Source organism: Neopelma chrysocephalum, unplaced genomic scaffold (assembly GCF_003984885.1).
Source record: "Neopelma chrysocephalum unplaced genomic scaffold, ASM398488v2 Primary Assembly neopelma1_71, whole genome shotgun sequence".
NCBI lineage: Eukaryota > Metazoa > Chordata > Aves > Passeriformes > Pipridae > Neopelma > Neopelma chrysocephalum.
The window spans coordinates 15556518-15580660 of NW_020897731.1; the positions used below are offsets into that span (position 1 = coordinate 15556518).

Sequence of the window (24143 nt, forward strand, 5' to 3'; positions counted from 1 at the left end):
GTAGTTAATTCATCGCAGAGGAGGAAAACAGCCATCAGTTCAAATTTGGCAGGAAACACAGAAGAAACAGCATTGGGGGGAAAATGAAATGCAAACCAATAAAACCTAAAACTTTACATGGAAATTCAGCTATTTTCTTTTTATACTGGATTGAAGGTTTTTATTGCTTCCAATTAGCCATACAAATGCTGTCCAGAAAGCATTGTTCTCTTCCCATTTAGAGATAAACTAGTAAGTCAAATGCAAAACACTATGCTGGCATCTCATTTAGTATTTTATTGATTGAAATGGGTGTGCTTACTCTGCTGTTTTGGGTTTGGCTCCAAAACTCCCATACTTTTGATGCTGGGAACTGATCATTGGTCTGACAGCAAATGTGCTAGAGACGTATTCCACTACTGCATTGGATTCAGGCTGTGTTGTCCAGGCTTCCAAGTTTATACTTAATCTGATGTATGGATGTAAGAGAGCCTGAAACAATAGGAAATTAATAAAAGACACAAACTACAGAAAAACAGACAAAACACCTTGTTTATTTGCTTTTGATGGTCTGAGTTGCATTTAGCTGTAATGCACATCCTCAGAGAAGTGAGTTTAGCCAGCTCCTAGTAGTCTTCACATTCATTATCCCTCAGTGGCTCATGAGCTGTCCCTAACATCCATGAGCAGTCCCTTCTGTCCTCAGCTACCAGCTGGAGTGTTGCATTTATGATGTCTGGAGGTGAAACTTGAAGTGAAGGCACCTCGTTTGCTTCCAAATTGCCCATTACTGCTCCCTCACAGGTTTTCATGTGCTTCCTGCACCACTGGCCTCAGCCAGAACTCAGCCAGGACTTTGGAAGACCAACCTCACTGTTGGCCCTGAAGTCAACAGTGGATTTTTCCTTAGCTGGAGTGCTTACAGTGCACTCAATAAGCTAAGCTGTTTGTTGGCTGGGACCAGTCTTTGTCATGCTATGGATTACTGGCCTTTTCTGCCAGTGTCAAGGAATTTGTCCCTTGTTATAAGCTGAAGCCTCTCATTTAGCACTCAGAGTGCCCTGAACAATTTCCTTGTTGGGTGAGGATGGCAGCAGCCAAGATAGGCAAAGGTTGCAGTACACAGGTGAAGGATGGCTGTGATCCATAGCTGCTGTGTATGTATGCAAACTTCACCATGTTGTTGAGACCCATTCCCAAACTAGACTGGTTAGGATTCAAAGGTGTAGCAGTTTCACAGTCAGCTTAAGCTGTGCCCTGAGCCTGCTGAGCTCTGCTGCTGAGAATGTCAGAACTTGGTTTGGCCAAATGCTAATAATATGTGTAAGCTCTCTGTGGCAAGGATCATCTGCTAGTCTGTTTTTGTCTAACACCCCACCCCATGAGTCCTGCTCTGAAGCCAGGACTCCCAGACAGTATGTTAGTACAAATAATAAATAACTGTTACAAAAATATCACAGGCATTCCTGTGTCATTCTCAGTCTGGTTTTAGACTGCTCTCCCAACAACCATGAATTTAATCAGTAGGTTTATAATTAGCTTTATACACATTGAATAATTTAAAATGTTAATATGCAAATATAGAGGTAAAGGGAGCCTTTACTATGTTAAGACCAAGAGAGGATGGCCACTGCAGTGGATCTCCTTTTTTGGAACTTTTGTTCGTTTTAAGGAGACACCCTTTTCTTGCCCAGCCTTAGCATGCTTTAGAAAAAAGTCCTTGATTAAAAGCAAAGAGCCTACCTGTTTTGGGGCTGTCAAGTGACTCACAAAGCTGTTATTTATAAAATTATATAAATAAAGGCTTAGTGTAATGATTATTTACTTTTTTTTTTTTGACATAGGAAGTTTAATAAAGTGAAGGATTCCAGGGATAACATTTGAAAATAGCAAAAAGAAAAACATTACTGCTGAAGCTATAATGCTAGGCAGCTGAAATGTGAACTTGCTCTTATCATGCCATTAACCTTTACTATAAATGACAGAGTCTTTCCTTGGGTTGGAGAGGTCAGCTGGAGCTCATTTTGTACCCGTGAAAAATGTAGGTTGCCCACTGGATTAATTGTTAGATTTGCTTTCAGATGCTAAAGAGTCCTTCTACAAGTTCAGCCATGACTTGAATTATGTTGGTTTAATGACTCTGATTGAGTGAGTATTTCAGAAACGGCAAGCTTTTGAAGAATAATCTCTAAGCATCTGTAAGTATCAAAAAATGATAGTTTAACAAACAAAATGCTGTTTGCCATGTAGCTTAAGTCTTCACTAAATGAAGTGAAGAATCCAGTGCCTTCCTTGAGCTATTGTCCTAGAAACAAAAGGCCTTCCGAACAATGATTTATACTCTTCAGAACAAATCCTGCTGTTGAAGCTTATGACTCCTCTTAATAGCTGGGCCTATACCACATGCTCCGGAGCATCTTCAGGAATTTTCAGTGAAGGTGTTGGATGCCCTGAGTCCACGAATGTGTCACCCGTGTCCTATGATGAATGTGGCACTGTCGCAGTTGTATCCAGGCACCTGCGATTTTTAGGTGTCTTCCGTTGCAAAATTGATTAGTTTACCAATGAGGATATAAAAAGAAGCACTAAACTGGTGTACTGCATCTGTTTAGGACAACATACTTAAAATAAGCAGAGCTATAACTATTCGTGCCTTGAGGTTAAATAAGTATCAGCTTTTGTCCTTAACAATAAAAACTGGACCTGAGCTTATGGTTACTTTCAGCTGCTCTGAATTTGGCTTTCATACACCTTCTACCATGACAACACTACCACTCATATGGTTATTAGCTGAAGTGGGCAGCTGATCTGGCTGAAAAATACTCTTCATCTTACAGTATGAGCAGAACGCAGGCAGGAGAGAAGGTAGGGGCTCACTAAATTGGGAAAGGAGGTGTCGTTCAATCAGTTTAAAGTAGTTCTGAAACTGCAGCTAGAGAGTTTAAACTTAGATGCACTCCTTAAGGCATTGGCAAAAGCAAAGGACACAGGAACCTGTGAAAGTCTCAAACCTTACATCCTTGATTTAAAGGTTGTCTGTATTTAAAACTATACTTAGTAGTACTCTCACACCCTAATTCTGGAAAGCCTCTCTCAGGTTGGAGTCTGTAGGTCTGTGCTATAAATACTGTCTCTGATCCCCAACTGTCTTTTTCAGTGACATGTAGCATCTGCTGCAGGGAAGAGCTAGGTCCGTGTGATATGATCTGGAGAATGTTGATAACTGGATAACTGTAGCACTGGAAGTGTGAAAAGGGAGGGTGTCTTCCCAATAGCTCTTAATCTGACAAGTCTCTGGGAGGCAAGCAAGTCCAGTTTTCACAGTGGTCAGACCAACATATCTGCCACCTCAAAATGGTCCAGGGAAGCTCAAGATTCCTTTGACTTCTCTTGTGAAAAGGAAGCAAGCAATGGTCAGTTGTGACCCCAGCCCTTGAGCTGAAGATGGTAGCAGAAAAATGCTGTCTTAAATCCCCTCCCTGGCTGCAAATCAACTTGGTGAAGTCTGTTGCAATTAATGTCTGCTAGCAACTGTTCATACGGTTTCTATGCTGAAAACCTTTCCGGGCACTCTGGATTTCTGTCAGATGATGTGCATGTCGCTAGCAGGAGCCTACGTGCTGAATGCAGATGATGGAACGTCTCGCTCCAAAGATCACATTGCAGTTGTTTCCCTGATTTAAAGCAAACAAGCAGAAAGGCAAACTAGTGGAAAACCAGTGCCTTAAAGATCTGTGCACAGTGATTTCTTTGGTTTAAGAGCCCAGTAAAATTCTGTAGTCTGGTGCTGTGTTCAAGAGTTCACAGAGGTTGAGATATGACACTGAATTCTCCTTGTCTTCTGCATTCCTCAGTGCTCCTGGATGAAAGCCAGTTGCTTCCTGCTTGGCATGGTACTTTCCAATTGTAGTGTGCTTCCTCTTAAATGTCCAGAGGTCTAATGGTACTATTGTAAACCTGTTAAAATTAATGCTGCAGAGGAAACAGCTTAGTTAACTGCTTGTGGAAAATACAGTGGTAGGCTGAATTATCTGACTGAGGGACACCAAAACCATTAACTGTTAACCTCTTGAAAGCTGAAAAGCCTTGTGATACAATGTGGAAATCTGTCCCACAGCTTAGTAAGAGAATTACAATTCATTTATGGACAAGCAATATAACTAATGGTCTAGAAAATTAATATTGCAATACAGAGGCAATCCTCAGCTCTTTGGAGTGGTGTCATTCTGTTAAAGTCCTCATTATTGCCACATATTTTTTTGTTTCTGCCTTTTCATCTTCATGTGGGAAGCACTGCTACTTAGACCGCGAATGTCTGTTTTATTTTGGGGCAATGGTGCACGCTGATTTATTACTGTATGGTGTGTGAAAGGGAGTTTTCAGGCTTTTCAATAAGGGGAGGGTATTGAACTTGCTAAATGTGTGCATGCGTCCAAGTGTGTACTGAGTTCAACTCAGCTTTTTTCAGTCCATTCTGTGTGCTACTTCATGATCTCGGCTTTTCTTTTTGAATTGTACTAGTTCTCATGCACAATTTAGAATCAAGTTTGTGTTTACCCATAAGGCCAATGGTAAACACGATGCTTTCCCCCTTCCCCTTTCTTTTCTTTTTTTAGTCATAATTTTGGTATTATTTGGTCTCTTTTTACTGCGAGAGAGATGTTACTTGACTTGACGTGTTGCAAAATTGTATCAAGTGTGTTGGGAGGCACATTGGACTGAGCGCCAGATTGTGACTCTCAACCCTTGCACCTGTTGTGAGGCAGCAAATTTCAGGCCTTAAACCGATTGCCTGGGCTGATGGTGCTCTTGCTTCTTGCCTTTTATAACTGTTGGGTTGATTGGTGCAGTGTAGCTTGGCTGCACAACCAACAAATCCCATGGGTGTTACCAAGAGTTCCTGGATATTTCTCATACTTTCTCTTAATGAAAGCTGCCTCTTTGCTATTGTCCTCTGAATACTGTTTCTAGTTTGGTTGGAAGGAGGCTTGCTGTTTTTTTCAAAAGCAGTCCTAACTTTACCACTCCTGCCTAGCAACAGCATTAGGGATCTTAGAGCTAATGCCTGCTGTTGGCTAAATACATGAGCTGCCAGTAGGCCTTTGTGTTCTCATCTTTGCATTCATGCCCCAATATAATGCAGCTGTAGAGGTTCCTCTGAAGCTGCTTGGTGAGTGCCTTCAGGGAGAAGCTGCAGGCCTGATTGCCCAGTGATGGGCAAAAGAAGGTGAAGTACAGTAACTACAACTGTAAAAGCTCAAGTGTCAGTGGGACAGACTTACCGTACAGGAAGCACCTACTCTTTGGCTGACCAAGGGAGGGATTCACGGTCATTTTGGCAACTAAGGAGAGCTGACCTGTGAAGCAGCTCTGTTTCCTTGGCCAGCAGTGCATGGATCAAGAATGCTGGTCAGTGGTTTTTTGGTTTTAACCTTCCTGTCCTTCCTATCTCCTCCTGTTCTGCAGCCCACAGCAGTGAGCAGGGCCACAGTATAAATGTCCTCCACTTCTCAAGCCTGGTTTTCAGACCAAAGCTGACAGACCTGCTAGATAAGAAGTGTGACGTTTATGTATTAAATTCTGGAGTTACAGGGATCAGCCACAAAGTATTAGCACCACTATACAGTATGTCCTCTGTTATTTAAAAGGGAGGATAACAAATAGGTTCAGTTATTTGAGGTTTCAAGTAATCCAGGGTAATTTTCAGTGTAATTAATATGTGTCAGGAATTTGACCCTTGTGGGGATAACAAGAAGTTTTGGATAACTGAGGTGATACTGTAAACAAGTAGTGAAAACTGTGCCAGAAAACTATCTGCACAGGTCAGTAGCACCAGCTAATAAAATCTCTAAATTTCTGATCTAGAAAAATAATTTATATACAACTTTCACTTGGCATACAGAGAAGCAGAAAAAAAACCTTTCTTTTTGTACAATTCTTGGATGTTTTCTTTCATTAAGTTTCTCCTGTTATCCTTAAAGAGGTCAAGCAGTAGTTGCTTCTTAAACTGTGGCAACTGCATGAAAAGGATAACTTGAAATGTCCTGAGAGTGTCACATTCATCAGACATACACTGTTCTGCTTTCCTGAAAGCAGAAATTTTGAAGAAAATACAAACAGATTAAAAGAAAATAATGACTACTACTACTACAGGCTTGATGCTATGTATTGGAAACTGTATATTTCCATATTTCATTAAAAAAATATGAAAAAATGCAGGAATTGCATCAATAATTGCAAAACCTATTTGCAAACTGGTAAATAAAACAGAATGATTCCCAGAGACTGCTGTCAGAACTTTTACAAAAGCCTTCTTTAAAGAGAGGTAAGTACATAAATACATGTTGTGGGCCAAAAGAACACCCAAAATTTGTAACTAAAGGCAATGTTTAGTGACAGACATGTAAAAAAAGAAACATGACATAAAGTTTGTCAAAGGAGGCTGGGTTTTGTTTTGTTCTGTTTTTTCTGAGAAGCAAGCAGGCTAGATTGATCTTCCTCCTCCGTGTGCATGCCTGTATTTTATCTTTGCACTGCTGAATAGTGACTGGGTGGAATCTAGTATGTCAGTGGACTAGGATTTTAGACAAGGAAGAAGCAAAATAATTACATCCTCTTGGAGAAGAGTTGCAGTCCAACAAAAATTTGAGTAAGCAAGGTATTAGCAGAATTATTTTAGAATGGGTGATACTTTATCTTCAGAAATATTTTTACTTGTTCTTTCATTCTGTCTGCAACAACCCAAACAGCAAAATCCAATATTATGATTAGTTTGAAGGGAGTTTGGGAGCTATATCTTCAGGCATGCCTGGCCTCCATTTTCAGGCATCTCAGATTTTTGCATGATGCAATCAGCAGTGATCAAAATCTGTTTTCCCGCAAAGTATCAACTTACTGGTATGAGTCCCCTCATCCCTTTTATGCTAAATGCTATATGGCATGTCAAGTCTCTGCCTTCAGGAATTTGTAAGTAAGAAACACCACATTGACACAGTTAAAAAAGGACAGAGAGAAACAAGGTATTTGTCAGCACAGTGTTTTCAGCAAACCTGGTGTCTCTCTACCATCAGCTCTTCATAGGCGTAACTGTAATGCAGAATTTTGGGGAGGATGATGGAATCGTTCTAGTGAAATTTAGAGGAGGCTACTCATAAGTATGATGACTGTGCATGAGAAAATCCAAAATCTGCCTAGAGTCAGCATCCACAGTATTAGACTAAGTTGGCTAGTTCCCAGAGATGTTTGAGACCTTAAATGCTCTTTAGTCCTTACCCGGTGGTTGATCAGAGATTAATCACTTGCTTTTTAAATACTATTTTAAAATCTCTTGAGCCACCCAATCCTGACTAAAATTTACTTTCTACAATATGATCCTAGAGAACTGAAACTCCTTGAATTCCAGACTTTTATGTAATTTTTGAAGAACTGAGAGTTCTTGGTGTTCTCATACTTGCATCAAAAATTCTTGCAGATAGTTCATCATCCCAAGAGTAGTTCACCTGGCTTATTCTATTTTGTTTGGCTGAAATTTGATGAGCAATATTAGAAATCCAACACTTAAATCTTAATACAAACTATTAAGTAAGCAAATTACACACTAAGAACTTCAAAGATTGTGGTCAGTATTCTTCATCTCAGCTTCCAGTATAATTTATTCTCTTCTTATAGCAGCATACAAATATTCTTGTCCTTTATAACTATGCAGATTGGAGAAATAAGAATGCCAGACTGAGGTTAGGAAGCAAATGGGAAGTAAATAAGAGGAAAATAAGTCAACTACTCTATTCAGGATAATGGAAGGTGGAGTTTGGGATATGCCAAAGAATGGAGAACCCTGGATAACCTCTGTGTTGTGGGCGTGGGCAACTCACTGAACAGCCTGCTTGGGTTTGGCAGCAGCATCTATCACCCTGGCTCGGGACCGCCACAGAACAGCTCTTGCAGGAGAGCAACTTGACGCCAGTGCCTTTTCCATTCGGGGGAAAGCGGCCCAAAGGCATGAGGTCAGCTTAGCAGTGCAGCACAGCACATTTGGGGATTTCCAGGTTGCCAAAAAGCCCCAGAAAGTAGGTGCTGCTCAGGTGCTAGCTGACTGTCCAGGCTCTCTGCAGTCACATGCAGAGCACAGGGAACGCTGAAGCCCCTCTGCAGCTCTGGACTGGCTGGCATGTATGTGAATAGGCACCTCCTGCGTGGGTGAGACCCCTGTGCTGCAGTTTGGGCAGTGTTCCTGCATCACCCAAGGTGGTTGCATAGCTCTGTAGCCCCTGTATTTGTATCGGGCTACATCTGTTGACCTTGTAAACCCCAGGTAGCTCTCAATAGGGGCTCCAGATTTAAGGGTTGATTGGCTTCAGCACAGTGCTGAGCATCAGCTGGGTCTGTGCATTCAAGCAAGGCAGTACTTTGTGATGAATATTCCCCTGTTGCTAGGAGCGGCAGTGTAGAGGTACTTGCCAAAGCCAATAAGTCCTGCTGGCCTTGAGCTGATTTTGGGTAGCCATGTGTAACATTTGCATTCTCCAGAAATCTGTGCCTGTGGGAGTGGTTTGGAGACGTGAGCTGGCTGGGGACTGGAGCTCTGCAGTGCTTTAAATCAGCCAATTTCCTGGCAGCTTCTTATTGGTGCTGGAGCTAGTACACCTGCTTGCATGGCCTCTGAAGCCTGGCCTAATAATCTTGCTGGACTCTACTGGTTCTGCTGTCTAGATACACCTCTCTCTGATCAACTCTGAGTCCCATCCCTCTCCCGAGGAAAGGAAAAAATCATATTTACTTCAAATTTACTATTTTCCTTTATAGTCTCATCACCTAAGTTTTACTAAGGTTTCAATGTTGCTTTAAATTGTAAAGGTTTTCAGAAGTAGCAGTGAGGAGTTGGAAGCTTGTTGTTTGATGGTACATGAATATCTCTGCTGGCCTTATTTGTGACTGTTCTGAGCAGGAGCCACTGGTTATACCCAGGTAAGCTGAATTGGCTATTTTCCTCTAACAAACAAAAGGTTATCTCAAGACTGTCAAGGACAGAGGGTAGGGTATTAACTGAAGTTTTAAGAATAAATGTAAGAATAACTGATTTGTTTCCCCTTTCTGTTCCCATCAGCAACAAGTGAGACAAGATATTTCTGCCATCTCCACTGCTTAGTTCCTGATCTTAAAGACCTGGTGTGATGCATGTGTTCATCTTTCTACCCTTGTTGCTTTATGCATTCCAAGGGAAGAGAGTACACCTCTAATGTGTTGGAAGAAAATTGACCAACAGGAACATCTGTCCTGTAGGAGGAGAGATCCTTTTCTGTCCTCTGTTCTGCTGTCCAGAGGAATCAGAACCAAGACATTGTAAAAGAGCTGGAAAAAAGCCTTACAATAGGAATACACCATATTAAAGAAGTGGTCCTCTCATTCCCTCTTGTTTTTACCATTGATTTTATGTACATTAATGTGAGGAAATTCTGCTTCTTAAATATGGACTACTTTTTATTCCTCCTGAAAGCTTAGTCTTCACAACTGCAAATTACTCTGGCATCCAGATGTAATCTATGAATCCTGCTTTCCAAATGGCCCTTCAGAGGCATATTTGCATGACCTCTATAGACTTAACAAACAGTAGTAATTTAAGTTGGCTATTCTGCTCAATGCATCTAGGTTTGCAGCTACCATAGCTTTATGAATAGTTGTGCTAATTCTTGAATTATGCCTAGGGAATGCTTTACTGATTATTGAAAAGGGATGCAAAACAAATCACTGCCAGACTATTGGGTAGTTCATCTTGCCTTGAATATTCACCACAAAAAACCCCACCAAAGCTGCAGATATTGAAGATGACTGACAATTATGGCCATGCCATCTAGACACCAAATGTAGGTTTTCAAATCTGGGAAAAAACGGCAGATACATGGATTAGTATTGGGGTATTCAGTAATTCAAGCTGTTACATTGTATACAGTCAAAGTTACAAACTGGCACTGATTTACTTAGCATAGTTTTGCACAGATATTTTGATTGTCTGTAAAATTCACTTGCAGAAAATTGAAAATTATTAATTTTCTTCCCCCTACTTTTCCTCACCAAAATCATTCTAGATTTCTAAATATGAAAGCTTCCTATTTATTTTTTTAGTATAAGTAAAAACAATAAAGGTAGGTTTTGCAAGTCAAATGTACTGGAACTTCATTCAGCAGAAAAAGCCAATTAAAAAAAATAGTGTTTTTTGGACTTGAACAGCTTCTTTTAGAAGTATTTGCAAGGAGACCCCAACCTGTACATTAAAGAAGTCCAGTATGTTTTATGTAATGTTGGCATGAAAATGCAAAGCTATGAGTGGGGGGAAAATGTATGTCAGGTATCACGTAACAGCAGCAAAGAGATTTCTGATTTTTATCAAACCTTGACTACCACAGATTATTAAAACATATTCCTTGGCAATAAAAAATAGATGTTTAATTTGAAAGAAGAAGTGGAATTTGTTGCTTTTTTTGCAGAGGTCACGAACTGAACAGGAATGAGTCCTCCCTGGCAGTTTCATTATTTTGCTGTTTGCCTTGGGGAATAGAGATTTGGTCTGATTTTAAAAGCTACTGCCAGGCCTCCAGCCCCCACAGGCAGCTTTCTTGCATCTTTCAAGGCCCACCTACAGCAGTTGTACTTGGACATGGAGATGCAGAGGCCCTCCAACAGCTTGGGCTGCATAGTGTCCTGATTCCTGCAGTAGATTGCTGTCTGCTGAGAGAAGTCCAAGTACTGGCAACTATTACTACTTTTTGGCTTTAAATGGAAGATAACTTTGCTTAATATACCAAGCAAAAGAGAACATACCATGTAAAAGAATGGGGCAAGAAAGTAAAGTCATGGTAGTAGTGAGTAGTTATTGCAATTAGAAGTGTTATGAAGGTGGCAGGCACTGGTCATACATTCAGTTTTAGAGGTTTGATGTCAAATCAATTTTAATTTTAAGTACTAATTTCTTTTGTACCTTTACAGTTTCAAACATTAAAAATAACCTTTAGAAATTTTCAGCTGTTCTGTGGCTGCAAATGTTCAAAGTTTTGTGCTCAGCTGGTTCAATACAGCTGGATGTTGCAAAGCTTCAAATTAAATTCATTATGCACAAGTTTTCATTAAAATCCTATATTTTTGGGGCTTATACAACTGTGATGAAATTCGCTTCTGTGCCTGAGTGGGAAGACAGCTGATAAATGACATTGGGAAGGTATGCATTGAGACTATAACTCCAATACAGTTTTGTGTCTCTAATTAATCAGGTTCTTGTGTATCAGAAAAGCATTATGTGTAATTCTCACTATTTCACTATTGCTCATTTCTATTTGCTATTTTTGTTTTTGGTCCTTGCCATCTGCTTTAGATGTAGTGAGAGAGAAAAACGAAAAGCAATTGGTAGTGATCAGTATTGGTAGTGAGAAGTATTTTTTCAGATAGTCATCTCTGAATGTGCATGCAGATGCACTGATTATGCTTTGCATTACCTATACTGGTTTATAACAGATGATGCTGGTCAGATAGTTAATGACACCCAGACACACCTTTTCAGGTGGACAGAATTTTTCCTCATTTTCTTCTCTGCTAGACCCACTCCATCCCAAAGGTCCTGTTGCAAGTTTCCTGGAGTAGTCAACAGTGCTCTTCCTGGAAAACAAGGTTATTTTCCCTACAGTCAGGTCAAAATATAGAAAGCAGGTGTTGGGTGTCAGTGCCCTGAGATATCAAATGTGATCAAAGGGATCCCATGGGGTTTGGACTCTGCAAGCAGAAAGAGGAAGGCAGGGTATGTGAAAAGAAGTGTATTGTCTTTTAGCAGACCTGCTAATATAATTAAAGAAAACATGGAATAAATTTTAGCACATAGATTTGCTTTGCATAGGTAATCATCTTTACCATTAAAGTACACTATCTTAGCCAGAACACAGAAGTAGTTTTTAAAAAATATCTGTTGTGCCATGGCTTAATACACAATTGCCCTGATAGCAGTCTGGAAAGGCACAGGTTTATTCAGCAGTGCTTGGTTTTAGTTGATGGCTATATGTAACACACGAAGGACTTGTGTTGGAGCTTAAGCTAGTTGTGGTGTTCCTTTGGCCTACCCTAGGGCTGTACCTTTTGGGTATATTGCTCAGGAGGTAATTCAGCTGTATTTACCTATTTTGGTATGCAGAGTGATAAGCTTTGACACTATGTCTATGAAAAAAACATACTCTCCCATATTTAATGCTCAGGTTAGTTTCTTTGGTGGTCTGCTTTACTTATAGACTGGTTTTGTTTTCACAGTATCTGATGTAGTAGTTCTTATGACTCACAACTCTAGATTTAAAGTTTATGTATTTTTGTTTTCTTTAAGCAGTGTGTTTGGGATGGGTGTCTTTTGAGATCTAAATCCATAGTCAGACTCTGTACTTTCCTTAATGCTTCATTGTGTCCAGAAGATCACACACATGGAAACCAAACATAGAAAACAGGACATTCTCCTTAGCTGTGAATGTCTTGCCCATTTTTATATTTTGCCATAGAACCCATTTGTGGGGGCAGCAGCTGCAAGGATGTGCTGAGAAAGGAAAGTGTCCTGTTTCCCCAGCAAGGATGTCCTGAGGGAAGCATTGTGGCACTAGCTGTGGTTTCAGGGTTGAAACACTTGAAGTCTGTGTTTCAGTTAGAAGTCATATTCCTGCATTCATCATGTGAGTGCAAATAGAGGTCAAATTTGTCTTCATGACCTTTTCTCCCCTCCTTCAGGTAGACAGCACAACTATTGCCAAGAGGATGGATAAGAAGGAGTAGATGCCACAGATGCAAGCTCCGGTTGCCTTGAGAGCGTTGCCGTTGTGATGTTTCTTTCCTTCTTGTCTCTTTTGTAGCTCTTTCCTTGACACACTCTGCCACAGTTTTTGTATTGACCCTCTCCGTAGCCCAACCAACAAAGCAGAGGAAGTAAATAACGGTCTTTCCATCGCAGCAACAGGAGCCAGGCCTTACTTTTTTGGTAGTTTTGTGTTTTTACCCATCTAGCTCTGGATTTTACCCATCTGGCAAGGTGAATTCCCAGCAGCTTCTAGGAGTGCTTGACTGCAATTCACTGTACAGAAGCTTGTTTTTAACCCTGCTCTTGGTGAGCCTTATTCATAAAAAAATAAAGTGAAAAGTGGGTAACAGAAGAAGTCATAAAACTGAGGCCCAAACCCAAGCCAAGCACTGTCATTTGGTACTAAAAAGACAGTGAGAGAGTGAGGTGCAGAGAGGAGTCCTCTTCCTTGGCCATAGCATGGCTGTTACTATAGAATATGGCATCAGATAGGCACTCCCTCTCCAAGACCGGGTGAAATCTGACATCTCGTTGACATCTGGCTGTGATTTCATCAGCATCAGAGCCAGTGAATAGACTTGAAATGCTTTGGGGGTTTTCCCTGCCTGTCTATGTTCTGTCTTCATTGCTGTAAACAAAGCCATCTTACTCAGGGTGTATCTTGGGTTTGGCAAATCTGAGGGAATTCACATCATCTGATTGCTCTCTCCCCCAAAGACATGGATGTTGACTGAGCCCCCATTTGTTTAAATGTTTTATTTGTGCCTTCAGGGATAATGACCTGATGTAGCAAAGAGTAATATCAGGACCTACTTAACTAGTGAAGTCATAGGGTCAGCCTTGTGCTCATGATGTGTGCACTCCTCCCACCCCCCCGTGGTTTGCTTTTGCCTGTTGAGTTGAAGGCTGCTCTTGCTCATGTTCTTTCCTGTGGTCTCCTCCCATTATTTTCTTCTTTCTTTTCCTGTTATCCTTCTCCTTTCTTGTCCACAGTGTTTCTTCTTTTATATCATATCATGCTGCAGGGACTTTAAGCTCTTTTAAAAAATTGCAGAAATAAGATACGTCATCCATTCTGTACCCAGCATGAAATTTTCACTACTTGCGCAGGACATACAGTGCCATTTTATATCCTGAGCTACTTGCATTTGCCTTGCATTATATACAATATGGTCATTCCTCTTTGGGGATTTTAGTTATAACGATCATACAAATGGTGATAATACACTGCATTGCATAAGGAGCTTATAAAGGTTGCTGAAATTTGTTACAGGACAAAGATCTTAAAAAGCAAATAATCTGGTGGTGAAGGACAGATGTAGGAAAATATCAAGACAATTTCTTGAGTAGCGCTGCTGTGCTTCTGATTTTCTCAAAGAATTGCAAGCTTTTAATTTTAAATTTGCTTTTTAGTTTCTTGAGGACAAGTATACTTAAAATTTGCTTTACTTAACACATTTCATTTATTTTTGGCTTGCTTTTTATAGCCCCCCCCCCCACCTCCTGCCCCATCTTCTTGCTCTAAGCACTTGCAGCACCTAGTGAGCCTGGTTGGGAGCAGCAGGATCTAAACACCTTGGCACTTTCAGCGAGATGTTTGGGGAAGGGTACTGAGCAACACAGAGGGAGCTGGGTTTGTTTAGTCTAGAGAAGAAGAGGCTCCACGGGGACCTCACTTCTCTCTACAACTGAAAAGAGGTTGGTTGTAGTGAGGTGGTGGTCAGTTTCTTCCACCGTGCCTGCAGTGAGAGGACTAGAGGAAACGGCTTTAAGCTGAGACAGGGAAGATTCAACTTAGGTATTAGAAAAAAATTTTCACTGTAGGGTGGTCACGCATTGGTATAGGTTGCCCAGGGAGGTGGTGGAGTCGCCATCCCTGGAGGTGTTCAAGAGGTGTCTGGTTCTGGTGCTGGGCGATGTGGGTTTGTGGTTTAGGGGCTGCAGTTGTAATGCTGTGTGGACAGCTGGACAGGATGATCTTGAAAGTCTCTTCCAATTTTGATGATTCTATAAATCTATGATTCTATCTTCAGGCAGCCTTAGATATTACCTGAAGGTTGCTTAGAGCCACGTTTGGGGTTTCTGGTGTGTTTTGTGCAGTTGCAGTATGGTACCAACTGGCCCATTTCTTCATGCAGTTTTAAGGTGGGTTTTGCCTTTTTGTTAAGGGAGCAGGGCTGGTTTTGGAGGAGGCACATCTTTTCCTTGTTGACTGTGCAAAAAGAAGCAGACAAAGGCTGGGCTTTCTTGGCAAAGATAGTCTTCGTCAGCTTCTTCCAGCGACGTGTTGGAAGGCCCTGCCTACGGAGCCAGCATGCCCGCCCGGTGTGCCCTACTCCTGCTGGTTTAGTCTGATCATCGCTGTGTTTATTCTCTGGACCTGCCTCCTCCCTTCGCAGCTCGCAGGATCCCACGCTCGTTAACTTTCGTGCTTTGCCCTCCAGCCGCGCAGTGCCCGGGCGGGTGCCGGGAAGCGGCGCTGCGGTGGGTGGAGTTGGGGCTGCAGCCGCAGCTGTGCCGCTCCCGCCCGGCCCGGCTGCCGCTGGGGGACAAGAGGATCGGTCCGGCTGGCGGGCTGGTAAGTCCTGCTTTCCCTCCATGCTCCCGGGGTTCATCTGTTTCTGTTTTTCCCCACTAGCGTTTAATTTTCGTGGGTGAGGCTATTGTGTGACAGAATCTTTTTGGGATGTAAGCAGCCCTGACTCCCCTTGCTGTTCTAGGGGGGTAGTTGCCTTCAGTTCTGGTGTGCTGTCAGCCTTCCTCTTCTGGAGATTAACCATCTCAGCTTCTAAGTGAATGTGTCCCAGGTGCGATCGAGTTCCTCCCAAATTTAGTGATTTTGAATCTGCCATAGAAAACTTATGTTTCGTGAAGTTTTATTATATATACAGTGAAGCATATTGTATAAACAGTAAACGGCACATATATACACACATATATATAGTGAAACATATATATATAGTTAAACATATATGTATAGTTAAACACATATATAGTGAAACATATACAGTAAAGCATATATGTATATGTATGTATGTATACGCACATATATACACATATATACATACACACACACACACACACATATATATATGTAAAAAGTTCCCAGCCTTTCTCATAAAAAGTTTTTTCCTGGTGTACTTGAACAGAGTATTTCAATATTTCTGTGAGCCTGTGAATCAGACAAGATCCATTGCTTTTATGTAGATAAATTACCACCACTAATTACTCACAAAAAATGGAAAAAAAAGAGAATTTGGAAGATATGTTGAGAGCAAACAAAAGGCTTTAAAGAGTCTGAATTGGAAATTGCTCAGAAAAGCAGTTTGAAATTTTTTTTTAAGAGATCTTCCAATTTATTCTGGAGCAGGGAAAATATCAGCATTCCAGAAATGAAAAAGGCCACCTGTTTGTCTGCAGCTGTCCTGCAAAACAGAGCAGTGCTACTGGCAACTAATAATATCTCCAACTCACAGAAGTGGCATGTATTTGGCGTTTTATGCAGTGTTCCGTGCAGACATACAGCTAGGCTAGCTTTTATTTTCCCCAGGTTTATCTGTATATCTCATCCAGGCCATGCAGTAGCACATTACAAGTGATGGCTCCACAGTGATAAGCTGTAGGACCGATTTGCAGTGTGAATACAGTGAGAATGTTTTGTATACTATTGTGGCAGATGAAAGGAATGGAAGTGGGCCAAATTCAAGCTGTTTGCCATTGCATCTGATCAGCAGATCCTATGGAGAGAATTTGCCTGCTGTGAATATTTGATTCTCGCTAGCTTGAGCTATCTTGTGTGTTGGCTGTGCTACTGTGTGAATTTGCAGTGACTTTTCAGGGTGTCTGTCCTGCTCAACTGCCAATTTCTGGGGTTTTTTACAGGATTCAGGATTTTGTGCACCACTTTGTGCATGAGGAAAATGGCTTAATGCTATACAATGAACATTTTTTCATATTTGTAATACAGAGGTTAAAACCAACCAAACAAAAAATGATTACAAGTGAGCAGTGCATTATTTTTTCCTCCCTGCACTTCCATGAAGGTGTAACCCCCCTAAACCACCTACTCTCTTTGCATTACCTGCAGGTGGTTTTCCTGGCAAAGTGATTTTGTAGAGGTAAGTCTGTCGATTACACTCCAGAAAGGATGAAAATGTGATGGTGTTGAAATGAAGTTGTGAGTGCAGGAGCATTTTTCCCTTCCCTTTTTCCTTTCTGCACCCTTATCTGCCCATGACCCTTCTTACTGGTTCATGGCTGACTTTGCCTGAGAGTTTGTAGTTTTGTGTGTTGGTTAATTTTTTGTTTCTGAAATTCAGTAAAGCAAAACATTTACATTAATAATTTTTGGTTTTCTATACTGACAAGTAAATGATATTGCTTATAGTGCTGATCTAACAGGAACTCTCAGGGCTCTGCTGAGGAAAGCAGAAAAGGATTGGGATTTAATCTGTTGGTGTATCCTATGCTTGTGTCCTGTGTCTGTCACCACACTGAAGTATTTGTCTTCTGTAAGCAGCCTATTTAGACTTTCTGTCATCTTATCAATTAAGCATAGTTAAAATTTTATAGCTATCTGTAGATATCTGTAGATTATAGATCTATAATTTATAGATCTGTATAAATATATTTATAGATATAAAATTTTATATTTTAAAAGAATAGAGAAAATTTGCAAAATAAATTTAGACTGTAACCTGTCAACTTGCTTTTCCTCTGTGTGTATGAAGGACAAAAGCCAGAAGATTTTTGATTGTAATGCCGTGGAGTAAAACCATGAGCATGAGACAGTTGCAGCAAGTAATAGCTGAGAGAAAGGCAATATCATCTCCATCTAATGTATTGATGAAATTGTGTGTTAGTGCCTTGTAGGGACTGCCAAAGGGACCAAATTCTGGTCATGTGTCTTCTGAGACCACTGTAAAAGATACCACCCCGTTAGCTGAGGCACAGCAGCTGGCCACGCTGTGATCCTTGCCATTGCAGCGTGACCCATTTGCATGACCTATTTAACTCTGTCAAGTTATAAGGAGCTGGGCAGGCACATTAAATGTGTCTTTTCAGTCACTTATTTAAAGTAAGGATGTTTCATATACATTGCTACTCGTAAACCTGGCATCTTTTTCTTTTTTAGTTTCTTCAACAGTGACAGAAAGTAGGACTTCAGGTGACTACAAAACATGTATAGTTGCAGCTAACAGACACTGAACAAAAAATCCTCTCAAAAGATGTAAAAAAAATTTTTTGAAAACTGAAGAAGACAGTACCTGATCAATGCAAAGTGTAGTAATTCTGAGGGAAAGCTTTGCTGGGAGCTGGGTCTTAATGTTAAGACTCCTTTCTCCTTTTAGTGGCTTATGACTGCTTTTCTCCAGTGTCTCAATGGTACTAACATGCGAATTTCATCTGTATTAGAGCAAACTAGGAAAAGTTTAGTTTTGCAGTAGAATGAGATACGTTTTTGGCTTGGGCTTAGGCAGCCTAGGCAGGTGTTCTTGAATAAATACGACACCTGAAAATATCTTTTTTGTTGGCCTTTGTTTTTTTCAATCTGTCTAAACAACTGGCCATTTTTAGTACCATTGGGAAATAAAAATTACGAGATTGTTAGCAAAAGTAAAAACTTCTTTCTGTGCTCACTGATTGCATCTTGTTGTTATGTGTGATTCTTTGTGCCCATACAAGATATTAGCTTTCTGAGGAATTGTTTGGGTGATGATGTTAGTGACTGTTGGTGAGTGTTTTTCCTATGATGACCATCAAAATAAAAGCATGTAGGCAAACAGGCATAGGGTGATAACACTGTTTTTTTGAGAAGTGGACATTTGTTCATCAATGGAAGAACTGAGTTTCCAAACTACATGGCTGCCAAATGGACTGGTATTTTTGTTACTGCTTATCATAACTTGGTTGTGAACTTTTGGCATAAAGATTGGGTGCAATTAGTTATCTCCCACGTTCCTCCTCCTTTGGTTGTTTTCTAAGCCTATTAGGTTACTATGTCCTCTATGTCCTGTATATTTTTGTTAAATTTGGCAATACTGTTTGGAACTTTTTTTGAATGCTTTTGCATTTTTATTAGATTTACACATTGATCTACCCAGCATTTGAAAGTGACCAGAACTGTCCTCCATGAAAGACCAAACACAAGAGTTATTCACAATGCAGTTGGAAAAATCATAATGCAAACAGTAAGCCAGATGGAGAATTTTACAAGCATCTTTTCGTGTCATGAATGATGCTGTCTCCCTGGGTTATGGATGCTCTACTCTCTCAACTGCTGTTCCTTTCCCCCTGGCTCCCCTCCAGAGCTGTTAAATTTCAGCCAGGGAAGAAAGGGAGATTTGGACTCCTCTGAATTTCCAAGTCTTTATTTTATACGGTGTGGCTGGCAAGCTTTGTGTGTGAGAGTGTTGGCATGCTGAGAGCTGCAGTGATTAGCATTCTGATTGCTGTCCCTAAACAGAACAAACAGGGCTGCTCTCGAAGAGCCATGGCCTCCCACTCAAACAAAGGCCTGGGAGCAGATGTGGAGAGAGCCCTGCTCACCAATCCTGCTCTGTCATGAAGGGTGGGTAAGAGCTAAACACTACCCAGGCTCCTCTGGTTCCTAGCTTTTACAAAAATGGAGGTCTCTGCCACACTCTGTGGTTCTGCTCCTTTGTAACTCTTCACGTGGCAGCTTAAATTTAGTTGGAGATTTGAGATGAGAGGCCTCAGAGAATATCAAGCTGTACATTATGTCTTTACTTCTTCACACGTCTAGCGTTGCAGTTGCTGATCTAGAAACATACATGTCTAAACACTTGTTCTCTACTGACCTTCAAGATGTATCCATGTAAGAAATATTCACTGGTTCTGTAAATGGGAGTGGTGTACATACATGTGTGTAAGTATAAAACATATATTAACTGTAAAGGTGCACATGCAAATTTAATCGTCTGCATACAAGCCTGTGTCATCACTTGCATTTGGTTTGAAAGAGGATTTTATCAATTTGTGCTTAGTCTCTCTTAGTTATAGGTTTTTAATTTTTAGCCTTTGAAAAGTGTAAATCCTTCATAAAAAGTGTTACACAGTTGGTGTTGTTTCTTCTTACAGACAGTAGTCACCTTAAGTGTAGCTTCAAGGTTTTTATTTCAGAAGAAGCCACTCTTTTTTCAGTGGCTTCTGACTGGTTAAGGCTGGAGAGGCAAGAGAGCAGTTGTGTTAACTGGCTTGCTCATATTGACATGGAAAATCTTTTCTGAACAAGCTGCTTGCTTAAATGGTGGTGGGCTGTTTCATATCTACTCTTCCTGGTTCCTTCAGAAATCCTGCCTTTTCTACCCCATAACATGCTGAGGTTGTGTTGGCAGCCTACATCAGTAGGTGGGGAAATTACAGGGCTTTTTCAGTTAAAAAAGTTGCCAACATCTGAGTTTGAAAAGAAGCAAGTCAATAAGCTTGTTGTAGTTACATATTTCGGGGGAAAAAATAAAAAGAAAAGGAAAGAAGTTTAATATCTATCAGGTTTCCAAATAAAATCTATGCTGACTTCTTAAATTATGTGACTGGAAGTGTCTTTGGTTCTTCATTTAGCTGGTGGTATGACTGTTCACAAACAGATATGGAGTTAGAAAGAGGTTGGTTTGGTAAGATATATTTTTAAATGAAGGAGAGTTAAAAGTGTTGGGGTTTTTTTTGTGTCTCTTTTCAGGATAATATCATATTATTCTTACGAGGCTGCAAAGAGCTGGGACTTAAGGAATCTCAGCTTTTTGATCCTGGTGATCTGCAGGACACATCAAACAGAGTAACCATCAAGTAAGTACAAAAGCAGTTTGTGATTAGCATGTTACAGCCTCAGATGCATGTGATGCAATAGTAAATATTTAAGGATAAGCAAAAAGGCTTTAGAACTGTCACTCGTATAAAGCAAATAGGGAGCTGAGGTTTGGGAAACCTTCAGTGCTGGGAAGAATAGATTGTTCCATTCAACAGGTTTTGTCTAAGGGCTGTTATTTTTCCCACAGAGATCAACCACAGCTCTTTAAAATAGGACAATGTTTGGACAATACTCTCGGGCACATGGTGTGACTCTTGAGGATGGTCCTGTGCAGGGCTAAGAGTTGGACTTGATGATCCTTGTGGGTCCCTTCCAACTCAGCATAATCTATGATTCTGTGAAAATACTGTTTTAGTTACGTGACGAGATTCTGAGGGACTTGGGGGTTTTCCTGAGTCTAAATTTAGTCTGTCCAACTAATGAACTATTGTAGTCTGGGGAAAAAAAAATCAAAGCTCAGATTAAAGTGTTCTATTTTGCAATATAGGCCTCTATAACTCTATGAGGTGCAGACATGAGCACAGTCTGTTTATTTCCCTACAGGAACTATAGATTGGGAAGCAGTAATTGGGCTGAAGATGTCTGTGCGGACTGGAAGTGCCACAGTTTAGATACTTTCTTACCAAAGCCACACACCTAGTACCACACAAATTGCACAAGTTCTTCTCCCTCCAAAAGCAAGAGCACCCCACAGTCTCATAAAATTAACAAAATTTGTGATTGGTGTTATTTAAAAGTTTTCCTGGAAGTCTTGGGTCTATCATGTGTAATATTACAGTTATAACAGAAGTTATTGGTCTACAGAGCAGAAAATGATGCTGAGTTGATTGAATGGCCTCGTTTCATTTAGCCAAAATGATCACTAATAAAATCCTAGTCAGACATACCCATTTTAGAAAAGTATGTGGAAACAATCTACTGAATTTCAGCAGCTTTTTTTTTTATTCTTCTCTGGCAATGGAAGCTGGGCAAGTTTTTATGGTTTTCAAGCATTGTCTGGGAAAATTTGAAGGCTCTGAAAATCAAATTGGCCACTTTCCTTGTTTGAAGGAATAGTCTCCCATTTTTTACTCCTTTCCAAGGTTCTGACTCTAATATGAGGTTTTCTTGCCTATACATACCAGTGAGAGGGGGCTATGTGACATTTCTTCTAAATCTGATAATACTGTAATGAAAAAGGTTCTTCATGATGTCCTATAAAATCATTACAATGAGTGACTGGAGAGAGTTGCAAAGCAATCCCTAATCTCTATTTAAAACCCTAATCTCCATATGACATTAGAAAGAAAGGGTTTTTCTGATAAACATCTTGATCTTTTGGGTTTGAGGATGGATGGAGTACCTTGATGGAGGCAGGCTGAGATGCTGGGACTAGGAAGGAGCTCCAAGGAGAGCTGTCCAGCATGTCACCAAGTTAAACCTGACATCATAAACTCTGCAGAGCTGGCCTGGCCCTCTGCTGAAGATGATGCTAGATAGATGTGAAGCATCTCATTGGCATGGCTTTTTTTTCCCCATCAAGATTTCAGAGAAAGCAGCTGTGGAAATGAGCCAAATGTTTTCCTAGCACTGGCCAAGATCATGCTGAGTAACTGAGTTGAGCTGTACAAGCCAAGTCCATGACTCTTGTAGAGAAATATGTTGAAGACATGTCTTCTGCTAGCTAGTTCCCAAAGCATGAAGGTGATTTTTTTCCCCTTTTTGTAGACTTTTGGGTTATTTTTTAAACATGGTGAAAATGTTACTTGTTTTATGGTAGAGGATGAATATGACATTATTGCACATGATTAACATAATGAAATGTTAACCTTTTTTTTTCATATAGGTGTTAATTGAGGTATGCATCAGATCTGGTTTTTTGGATCATTCTGCTTATAAAAGTTATGAGCTAATGCTGTAAAGAATTTCTTCCTGACTTGTTAAACAAGACTCTTTTCCACTGTTATTTTATTAAGAAAAAAAACAGGACTGTTCTATTTTTCTTAGTGTGTGGGTATTGGTGGACAAAATTTTGGCTTAAGAAGATGTTATCAAAAAATACTTGGTTTTACCATTGCCTATATTTAGGCTTTTGTTGTTCTAACAGATTTAAGTACATTTACTTTTGGTTTTGTCAGGTAACCTTTCGTGCTGGAGTGGTCTTACTGTTATAGTAGAAGACAATAATCAGGAGACAATCTTTACTAAATCTGAAGTAGTTTTATTTATTTTTCAGCACTTAAATGTCATATACACTTCCTCCAATTTTTTTAGTTCTTTCTTTGCTGAATTTGAAATGTTCAGGTTTGCACAAACTTTGTGCCTTGTTGTTTCTAACATAAAAATTCCAACCTTTCAGGAACATTGGAGAAAAAAAAATAAATTGAGAAGGATGCCAATGTTCAGTCTGAGCACTCAAGTATACATTCAAAAAATAAATGTTTTCCACAGCAGGTTCTGTTTTAAGTGACAGGATCTTTGTTGCTTCACCCATCTACTTTGTTCTTTGTGAGTCTTGTTTCCACAGAAGCTCCTGCAATATTTCCGTAATGTTTGGTGATGTCTCCTGTGCATGTTCAGTTGCTTCCACAATCTGTATGGGTTGCATGATTTATCACAGAGCAGAACCTGTGATAACTGCAAAATGTATTTTAGCAGTGAGGACCTTTGTCTTCTTTTTGTAAGAAATCAGCAACTCTATTTAAAGGAAATATTTTTGGCACTGTTCTACTTTAATGTGGGACCATTATAAACACATTTTATTTTTGTGCTTCCAGAGTTCTAATTTAATGATTGAAATAATGGTGACAAAATACTCCCATGTTATGAATAAATGAATGTGTGAACTGCATCTTCTTAGCTTTCATGTATTTTCAGCCAGCAGAAGCATTCTGCAGGATTTTGTTAGGGAAAATGTGATTAGGCTCTTGGAAAGTGTGTCTACTTTCTGATTTTTTTTTCCCTTCTCTCTCTCTCTCTCTCTTTTTTTTTTTTTTTTTTTTTTTTTTTTTTTTTTTTTTTTTTTTTTTTGGTGTGTGTGTTTGTGTGTGCAACCAGGAACGTTGACTATAGTAGGAAGCTGAAAAATGTAAGTACATCCCTTGGAGTTTGTTGAGTTTTTTTGTCTGTTTAATCCTGTATTTGGCCTGAGCAAGAATTATGTCAGTAAAAACTGAGTACAGATAAGTATTGCTGAAAAGTGCTTCTGAATACAAACTTAACTAGGTTCTGCTGGAAATTTAGGTAGAGCTGCTATGGCAAAGCAGCCTTACAATAGAAATAAAATAGAGAACATTTGTCTTTTTTTGGATAAGTGATAAATAATGTGATTTCTGTGCTGTCCAGTATGCAGTGTACTGGGAGCGGTCTGACTCGCCCATGAAGCGACACTTTTGTAGCCCTTCATGAATATAGTGACATAAAGTGCATTTGCACAAAGCATTTAAAATTAAGCAAAATGATCATCAGATCTGGATGCAAGTCTTTACTATCAGGTTTGCTAGTTTTCTCATAGTTCTTCCAAATAAATTAGTGTTTCCCAAGAAA

The 24143-nt window shown here is 40.1% G+C and overlaps 1 protein-coding gene across 3 annotated transcripts in view; it reads left to right on the forward strand.

The window, feature by feature from the left end:
- LIMCH1 (LIM and calponin homology domains 1) overlaps positions 1–24143 on the forward strand; it is a 180999-nt gene that overhangs the window by 85766 nt on the left and 71090 nt on the right. For 2 of the 3 annotated variants that reach the window (XM_027686325.1, XM_027686327.1), the window contains exons 4-5: positions 20490–20596; positions 23655–23685. In XM_027686325.1, coding sequence (XP_027542126.1) covers positions 20490–20596; positions 23655–23685 — 138 coding nt within the window. Of the gene's footprint in view, positions 1–15286; positions 15369–20489; positions 20597–23654; positions 23686–24143 lie in introns of those variants that run through there. The other variant, XM_027686326.1, reaches the window with a different exon arrangement.